At 42.8% G+C, this 10,000-nt stretch overlaps 2 protein-coding genes across 2 annotated transcripts in view; one reads left to right on the top strand and one right to left on the bottom strand.

Annotated features, from left to right (window-relative positions):
* The window catches only part of uxt (ubiquitously-expressed, prefoldin-like chaperone), a 363,866-nt gene that overhangs the window by 78,693 nt on the left and 275,173 nt on the right, over positions 1–10,000 (bottom strand). The window lies entirely within an intron of this gene.
* The window catches only part of bcap31 (B cell receptor associated protein 31), a 29,972-nt gene that overhangs the window by 658 nt on the left and 19,314 nt on the right, over positions 1–10,000 (top strand). Inside the window, exons 2-4 of the mRNA XM_078288197.1 lie at positions 958–1,058; positions 4,038–4,138; positions 4,822–4,966. Coding sequence (XP_078144323.1) covers positions 967–1,058; positions 4,038–4,138; positions 4,822–4,966 — 338 coding nt within the window. The 5' untranslated portion in view covers positions 958–966. The remainder of the gene's footprint in view (positions 1–957; positions 1,059–4,037; positions 4,139–4,821; positions 4,967–10,000) is intronic.

Here is a 10,000-nt window from a genome sequence, read left to right as displayed (position 1 = left end):
GTACAAGTTGGCTAGCTTGTCTCCTTCCAGCAAGTAGACGGAGCCTGCAAGTTAGCTAGCGTGCAGCTGTCAACAATTAGCCTGTCATGTGCTTCTTGTCTGTTCTTCTACGGGACTTTTTCAGGTCATAACTAGACTGGACATTTTCTGGCCTTGTTCCTCCTAAAAAATCCATTTGTTCCTGCTGTCTGTCTGTGTGTGTTTTCGTCATATTTGAAGTCTGTTTTTATCCTGAACACGCAGATATTCTCAGTAGTTTGGGATGACGTCAGAGTATTGCAGTTTAAAGTCGTATCTGATGTAAACAGCAAAAAAAAAAAAAAAAATCAGATGTAAACAGCGGACATTAAAAAGCCAGCTGCAGTGTTTCCTGTAGCGGTGATGCAGCAGTTGCAGGAGTTGCATTGCGATTGCAGCGTTGCATGACACAGCTGATCAGTCTGCCCCGCCCTCTGGACTGAGACCGAGGCGAGCAACACACACACACACACACACACACATATTTGTTCATCTAGGAGTTAAAATAATAAATTCAGTCTCTCATCCTTTGACCAGGGCAGAAATCTCTTTTTTGTGGAATAAATGTAGCTGTCACTCTTCTCCTCGGAGACTCACAGTGACACTAACAGTGGGAGAAACTGGGATTCAGAGATCACCAACAACAATACAAGCAGCCGGTAGTAAGGAGATCAAGGGTCAGAGGTCACAGCACCCAGACAACATTACAGTGAGAGAAATGCTGTAGCGAATGAGAGCGGTGTAAGATTTATTGTGATGGGAGCAGATTAGTGAGGCGATGGGAAGACGCTCGTCTGCTGCTGCTGCCGGTTTTTAAGAATAAATGAGGTGCTTTTTTTTGTAGTTTCTTTTTAATTCAGCATCCGTTGACCCTCCACTCAGTCTGAGATGTATTCTTTTAACTGTTGAACTGTTTTGATTTGTGTCCCTCCTGTCCAGAGCGTCAGGATGAGTCTCCAGTGGACGGCCGTCGCCACCTTCCTCTACGCCGAGGTTTTCTGCGTCCTGCTGCTCTGCATCCCCTTCATCTCCCCCAAGAGGTCAGTAAACAGCAGGTTGGGGAACCGGTGGGGAACATCCATTAAAATTTGTGGATGTAGGGAAATATGAAATAAGGCCTTAAAGTTCTTGAAAATGAATGGATATTAAAATTTAGCACCCAAATTCATCCATATCCCTCACCTTCTAGCCCTCTCTCCGTTCGAGGATCAACACTTAAAGGATCAGTTCACTCATTTTGTTGCTCTGTATAACTCCTCTCTTCCTGTAGTTCTTGGACCCACAGACAGTATTGGCTCTGCTGCCTCTTGCTGCTCACGAGTCCAACCTGAACACACACACTGATCATGTAGAACAGATCCTGTTTATTTATTAGTATTTCAATGTCAAGAAAGTTGCAAATTGCAGCTTTAAGGTCTGGAAAAGTGTTTAATTTTGAAGTGGAACGTGTAGGAAGCCTGCAGACGGAACAAAATATTCTTGTCTTCCCCGAAGTGATTACTGTGCTGGGAGAGGAAATTAGAGGAGGAGGTGAAAAGCATCTGAAGCGTTCAGCTCATTGATTAGTCTGATCTGAGTGAAGCTGTGTGTGGAGACAAACCCCGGTCTGTGATCCACAGATTAAATTAAACTTCAGACCTCATGACCGATCTGATCTGAGTCAGTCTGAACTCAGCAGGCAGAATACAGGCTTTATTCCCCTTTAACTAGACAGAGAACAAGAAAGTCTTTACTATAGATGAGTTTCAGTACAGCAGGATGGGATGGAGCGGCTCTACTGCTCCATATACACACACACACACACACACACACACACACACACACACACACACACACCATTCAGTTATTAGTTTAACATCCAGTTAGGTTGAGAAGGCAAATGCTGATGTATTGGATGCTGATGGATAGTTTGTGCCGACAGTCAGTGTCTTTTAAATTCGATTGTTTTCATCAAGTCAACATGATATTTATTTTCCCTGAGAGGAATTCAGGATTGGGGTCCAGTGAACACCCAACACAGTAAAAACCAGACATGAGACATACAGATGTTAAAAACCATATGAGGTTTGGTAAAAAAAATAAAGAAAATCTAGAAAGTAAAATAAGACACCCTAAACAATAGATCAAAATAATACAAAATAATGCTTGGAGCTGTGGCATGTTGCTACATGAGCAGCGCCGGTACTGAGAGGGTTTTTCCTGTCTTTCTCAACTTTCAGCTCTCAAAAAATTTATTTCAAAAACACAAATCAAAAGTCAGATTTTCTGTATCCGTGGTCAGGAGGAAGCTCCATCATATCAGAGGTGATGATATCTGATATTTAATAAAAGGATGATATCGACACCGGACTACACTGTAGAGCAGAAGATGTGAGCTGAGCCGTTTTTAATGTGAAATACCATCAAATAATAAATTGACATTGAACCTGGAACATATCTGCAAGACGGGGCCGCACAATTAATAAAGAAAAGTCGAAAATCGCAATATGAGCTACTTTAATGTCCAAATCACACGAGGCTGCGGTTATTTTATGAACACGATGTTCTGCTGCTCAGCCCGATGTCCAGCCTGAAATGCTCTTAAACAAATTAATTGGATTCAAACAGAGCAAATCTTAAGCAACAACATCTCAGCATTTCATTACTGCAATATTCAGCAAAATAATCGCAATATGATTCTTCGTCAGTGTTGCGCAGCTCCAGTGAGAGACGACATGAGTTCATGTAGTTCACCTCAGAGAGGAATGTGAGTCTGATGAAACTGAGACTTTTATTCCAAACTTGGATACCAAAAAAAACTTTCTCTGAAGTCTGGAGTCTTGTTGGACTCAGTGAGACCGGTTCACAGACTGGATCCTGCAGGGTTTAGACCTGCTGAATGATGAACTGCAGGTTATTTTCCAGAATAGAGATTTAATATTTCAGAACGGAGAGCTTCATATCTAGTTGGCTGGTAAAATGAATGTTGTTTGTTCAGTTTAGGATTTTCCACTTTGGCCTCGAGGCAAAAAGTCAGTTTGTGTTGCTGTTTACACTCTCGTGTCACTAGACTGAGGAATGAAGACTCATGTGACTCTACTGTGTTCTACTGTGTTCTACTGTGTTCTGATGTGTTCTACTGTGTTCTACTGTGTTCTGATGTGTTCTACTGTGTTCTGATGTGTTCTGATGTGTTCTACTGTGTTCTACTGTGTTCTGATGTGTTCTACTGTGTTCTACTGTGTTCTACTGTGTTCTACTGTGTTCTGATGTGTTCTACTGTGTTCTACTGTGTTCTACTGTGTTCTGATGTGTTCTACTGTGTTCTACTGTGTTCTGATGTGTTCTACTGTGTTCTGATGTGTTCTGATGTGTTCTACTGTGTTCTACTGTGTTCTCCTGTGTTCTGATGTGTTCTACTGTGTTCTACTTCTGTGGTCTGGCCACTAGATGGAGGCAGAGCTGCAGCTCTGACAGCTACCTTCACTACATGGGATTTAAACTTGTAGTGTAAAACAAGTAGAAACACATTAGAAAACAGCAGAGGCCTCTGCTGTTGTTTATCACACTTTGTAACTTTAAGGAAAGTGCTTTACAAATATTACAGTCAGGGTAGTAATAGTAATTGTAGCAATAATGGTAATAATGGCAGGAGTAATTATGGTAGTTCTAATTACTAAAATGGTAATAATAACTGTAGTAATAATAATTTCATTTTAGGCAATTTTCTAGTGGATGTTTATACTGTGTCTGCTGTTTTTAATGTGTTTTCTACTGTTTTTAAATGGGTTTTGTACTAAAACAAAATTACAGCATTTCTACTGTAGTTTTTTTTGTTTTTGTTTTTGTTCCTTTTTCACAAGCAGAGTCAGTCAAAAATCTATATAAAGAAAGCAAACTATTCCATTTAAAAAAAAAAAAGGTTAATATGTATTGTTTTAATCCATATTGTACTGTGTATATCTGTGTGTTCTAATGCATTTCTACTGCATTGTGTTGTGTGTGTGTGTGTGTGTGTGTGTGTGTGTGTGTGTGTGCAGGTGGAGTAAGCTCTTCAAGTCTCGTCTGATCCAGACTATCGCTCTGTATGGAAACACTTCCTTCATGGTCGCCATCGCCATCCTCATCTTCCTGCTCATCGGTACGTGCGTGTGTGTGTTGTTTGTTGTGGCTATTGGTGTGTGGGTGTGTGTCTGTGTGTGTGTGTGTGTCAGTTTGAAGGTGTGTGTGTGTGTGTGTGTATATATCTTACAATGGTGTGAGTCGTAGTAGAGCTGGGCTATATGGTTGAAATCAATATCACGATAATAAGAAGAATTTTTCATTTTAACCATCAATAAATCATTATCAAATCAATATGAAACATTTGATTGGTCTCCTCTATCTCACTCCAGCAGTATTGTTAGTTCTCGTGTTTCTTCACATTAAGACTACATTTCCCATCAGCCCCGTTGCTTCCTGCCCCCCCTCCCCCTCCCTGAAGAGGATCAACATGTTGGAAGTGATTTCTCCATCTTCCTTTCCCTCCTTCCACCATCTGCTGCCAGAAACTCTTTCAGCTTTAGAAAAACAGAACCTCTTCCTGTTTTGTGCCGTAAAGCGATCCAGCAGATTTCCCTCCAGATCCACCAGGTGGAGAAACTATGGAGGATGTTTACCGTCATTATACTGATGACTCTACAGTGATGTGATGATGGTTTATGGATGAAACACAGAGCAGCTTTAAGTCCTGGAGTGATTAGGTTAGAGCACTTTTCGTCTAGATTTTAGGAATACTGAATGATCTTCTTCATATCTTCTGTGTGTGTGTGTGTGTGTGTGCAGATGCGTTCCGTGAGGTCAGGAAGTACAGCGTGACGGAGAAGGTGGATCTGACCAACAACCCGGTGGCCATCGAGCACATCCACATGAAGCTGTTCAGAGCCCAGAGGAACGAGTACATCGCCGGCTTCGCCCTGCTGCTCTGCCTGTGAGACACACACACACACACACACACACACACACACACACACACACACACTCTCTCTCTCTCTCTCTCTCTCTCTCTCTCTCTCTCTCTCTCTCTCTCTCTCTCTCTCTCTCTCACACACACACACACACACACACACACACACACACACACACACACACACACACACACACACACACACAGTACTTGTTCTCTCCAGTTAATACAGTGACAGCCAGCTGGATCTAAATAGAGAGGAATTTTACAGTAGGGATGGAAAGAATGTCCAGCTGGCTGTGTGTGTGTGTGTGTGTGTGTGGACGTGCGTTAGTGAACGTACACTCTAGACATTTTCCACTGACAAACCCCAGTCGCTTTACAAGTGTAAATCCTCCAGGCTGAAGCTGATTGGTCAAAGTATCAGAGGTGTGTATCCATCCTGGCCTCTGATTGGTCGAAGCCTCAGAGCGGCTCACTGGGAAGGACGCTTCCTGCTTCCTTGCTCCCTTGCTCCCTAACTAGGAGCGGGGCTCTAAATTAACCCGGGAGCACCGGGACACCCGACTTCAAAAAGTCAGGAGCAGCCACCAAAGTTTTTAAACTGAAAAATACTTTTATTGCTAAATATCTCGAGTTAAGATAGTTAAAAAGAAATGAGCACAACTCCCATTTTACCAAGGTGTAAAGAAAAATGCTTGCTCTTAAATAGATATATTAAGATATATAATATAATAAGAATTTTTATTATCATTATGATCAATTATCCTCCTCAGACATTTATATTGAAGAGTGGGACAGTCACAAACGCCCCTCTGTCTACTTGCTGCAGTGCCCTTTAGCAAGGCACTCCCCCCCCCCCCCCCCCCCCCCCCCGACAGGTTTTATTTAGAGGCGGATCCTGGTTACTGATCATATTAATAGCGTTCCCATCATGCACTCTGTCAGGCTCTCCACCAGTCACAGCTGTGTTGACCTCAACAGGCAGCTGGCTGACGGGCGACAGGGAGCCAGAAATGTTGAAGACGCTGAAATTTGAATTAAGTGATTTTTGTTCTCAAAGTCATGAGGAGGTTCAGAGATGAGACGATCTGTTTCTCTCCTGATACGATTCAATACGTGATCTGAGGTTCAGGATCAATACATCAGGATACGATGTTGATCAATAAAAGTTCAGTGACAACAAAGTCTGACTGTGCAGAATTCTGTTTATTTCTGAGACTCAAATCTTTCTAGCGATGCCATTGGCTGCTAGAATGTAAACAACAATTTAAAAATGTCGTTACAAAGTGACGATAATATAATTTGGATGGAGAGCTTGTGAAACTGTGATGGTCAAGAGTCTCATTAGTGATTACTACAGCAGAATAACATGGAGCTGATATCACCATTCATGTTCCTGACAGCAGAATAACATGGAGCTGATATCACCATTCATGTTCCTGACAGCAGAATAACATGGAGCTGATATCACCATTCATGTTCCTGACAGCATACAGACTGACACTGTTTGTATTGAGATAAATTGAATTTAGGCGTATCGTCCCGTCACTAGTAGGAGGGATAATGTGCAGCGACCTGGTCATTACTTCAAAATAAATCAGGTTGAATCAGTCTGTACATTATAAGATAATCTCTACTGCCCCTACTTTATGCTTATTGTACTCACATACTCATTCAATCACTAACAGTTAAACACACACCTACACCCAAAGGACCACAATGGAAATAAGCTATTGGGCTTTATTGTGTTTTATCCTTTTGACAAATATTGTACAAAGATATGATGCCTCCTGGTGAGGCTGTGCATATATTATTTATGTATATATGTCATATTTTTTTAAATTGTCAATAAAACATTTTCAGTTCAATTCAACATTATTGTCCCTCGAGGGGAAATTTGTGTTGAACTCTGCTGCTGCTGTTAAAAGAAACATCCAGACAGACAGATATATAGTGTTCAGATTACAGTACAAGACGACCAACTAACAACATCCATGTAAAACATACAGACAGTACAGAGTATCTGCAGGTCCAGAAAAACTCTAAAAATGAATTCTCTAAATTTAAAGGTCCCATATTCTCATGAACCAAAAACACTCTCAATCCATTTCTCCACGTTCATTTTCCAGCATCTCTCTGAGCCTTACCAAGAACAGGCCGTTTCTGTCGCCGTGTCTTTAAGGCTCATTAATATTCACGACCCTCCGTTCCGATCGGCTAACCGTTTCGAGAGCGAAACGTGAGACGCCGCGGCCCGGCGGCTACAGGTAGGGAAAACTCTCCGGTAATAAACGATGACGACCGCTCGACCGCTTTGAAAAAAACACTTTGTTAGTCTATTATTTCTTACAGAAATGATAATGAGCGAACCTTTGTGACGCCACAAAGTTACGGAAGTCCAAACGGCTCGTTTAGAGGCTCGCTTTTCTAATATGGATTGTGTGGATTTAGTTTTGATACTTTCACCATGTTTAGATACACATCCAACTCCTTTATCATCACAGAGGAGAGGGAGTCCTGCTTTACACCATCCACCATGGCACCAGGAGAAAAAAAAAAATGAAAACCAGCTGGAGGATGGATCAGACCAGACTCTCCAGACAGACTGAGCAGTGTTAGTCTGGAAGCTGCTGCTGGTTTCCTCTGCCAGCGGTCTGTAGGGGGCAGCAGTGAGTCCAGACTGTCTGCAGCAGCTGTTATGACTCATTCAAGACGAGCAGCATGTGATGCAGCAGCTGGTGTAGCGCGGTCTCCAGGAGGAAGCGCTCCAGCGTTTAGACCGAGCCCGCCCGGCCGGTCCGGTGTAATCCGGGACTCTGACTCTGCAGGGAGAAATGGAAGATCGGTTTGTGGAAACACTGAAGCGCTGGCAGCCGGACAGATGATGTCCAGTCAGGTCGCTTCATCTGGAACAGAGAGAATTCATGTCCAGCTTCTGCTTTCTCTTCTGTTCTGTCTCTGAAACAGATATATGGAATATATATAGAAATTCAGTATATCTCAATACAAACAGTGTCAGTCCATCTGTTGTCAGGAACATGAATGGTGATATCAGCTCCATGTTATTCTGCTGTCAGGAACATGAATGGTGATATCAGCTCCATGTTATTCTGCTGTCAGGAACATGAATGGTGATATCAGCTCCATGTTATTCTGCTGTCAGGAACATGAATGGTGATATCAGCTCCATGTTATTCTGCTGTCAGGAACATGAATGGTGATATCAGCTCCATGTTATTCTGCTGTAGTAATCACTAATGAGACTCTTGACCATCACAGTTTCACAAGCTCTCCATCCAGATTATATTATTGTCACTTTGTAATGACATTTTTAAATTGTTGTTTACATTCTAGCAGCCAATGGCATCGCTGGAAAGATTTGAGTCTCAGAAATAAACAGAATTCTGCACAGTCAGACTTTGTTGTCCCTGAACTTTTATTGATCACATCGTATCCTGGTTGTATTGATCCTGAACCTCAGGTCAGGTATCGAGTCGGATCAGGAGAGAAACAGATCGTCTCATCTCTTCTGATTTCAAGTCCAGTTTATTTCTGTTCAATCCATCACAAAATAAAATGATGCGATACAGTATGCGACATAATAAAACACCTAAACCTTGGACGGGCCAATTTCAAAGAGAACACAACCCAAAGAAAATGGCTGCCAACGACGTCGTCTTCTTCATACACGTAAATGTGAAAACATTTATTTACAGCTCCGGGTTAGACGAGCATTAATCCTCCCAACGATGAGCCTCGTTTTTCAAGCGATTTACAAACCGATTTGTTCATCAACTCTGTGTCCACGTTTATACACGAAAATCAGAATTATCAAAGATTTTGTACGTCTGAATTGTTCTTATGTCTGAACAAAAATGTGCGCCTGATTCGGAGCATGCGTGAAGCGTGTGGAAACTCCACGGTTCCTCTTTTATGTCAAAGTCTTTCACTGGAAAACATGTTCAGTAAGCTTCTGCCTGCATTACACAACATGAAGGAAGCAATATTTTAAAGAAACGTCCCTGATGATCTGACTCTGGGAGGCAGGAGAGACTTTTACCTGCCGCTCAGCTCCAAGTCTGAAGGTTTGTTCTGTCGAGCCGCCGGCCGGCGAGTGGTGTCGGCGCCGGGTGTGATGTCACCGGGTGTGATGTCACCGTGTCCATCTGGAACCAGGCCAGAGACGGACTGTAGTCTCAGTATCTCAGTTTCTGTGTTGCTGAAGTTCTCGTTCACTTTTTCGATGGCGTTTCGGTCTGGAAGCTAATTTTTTTTTTTTTGTGGGAGTTCTCCTTTGCCTTATAAATGACGTCTGACACTGTGCTGCTTTAAGTCGTGATCATTAAGATCCTGTGAACTCGCTTCCCGTTCACGAGCGATCGGGATTCATCAAAATACGCAAGTGGGAAAGCGTATTGATAAATGAGGCCCGATGAGGAAGTGAGAGCGCTCGGCTGCCGTGTTACTCGCTCATATCACTCATGATGTTCTGAAGCACAGACATGTAGACATTTCAGCAGCAGAGGGGTCAGAGGTCAGGGGTCAGAGGTCGGGCGGGGCTGTAGTATTGTTGATACTGTACCTGCTGTTATACAAGTGACAGCTGCTGGCTCTGCTCTATGTTTAGAGCTTCAGATCAGATCTCAGATCAGAGTTCTGCCTCCTCAGCAGCGGCTCTCCGTCAGGACACTTTTTATTTTTAGGGTTCGGGGGTTCGGAGGCATTTTACAGAATCTGAACCCGGTATTGAATCTGCTTATCGAATCCGAATGCTTTCAGTTCTCTCATCATCAAACCTTTTTACAGAATTTGTTGAAAAGGGACAAAGAAAACTCGATGGGAACTTTTCCGTGACGCCGAACAGTTTTTCCTCCTCTCGTAGTCGACAGATGGAGACACACACATCGCATTTCACCGTCTTCTCGTTTCATTTTAAGAAGTGTGTCTTTTGAACGCTCGTGTCGATCGGCCATGTTGACGAACGCGGCTGGGAAGCGGAGACCGAGGACGCGAGAATATGACATCATCAGGGAGGGACGGGGGCTTAGAAGAGAG

The sequence above is a fragment of the Centroberyx gerrardi genome, chromosome 14 (genome assembly GCF_048128805.1).
Source record: "Centroberyx gerrardi isolate f3 chromosome 14, fCenGer3.hap1.cur.20231027, whole genome shotgun sequence".
Lineage (NCBI taxonomy): Eukaryota > Metazoa > Chordata > Actinopteri > Beryciformes > Berycidae > Centroberyx > Centroberyx gerrardi.
Note: the sequence above shows the minus strand (reverse complement) of the source record. Positions and strands in the feature narration are given on the sequence as shown.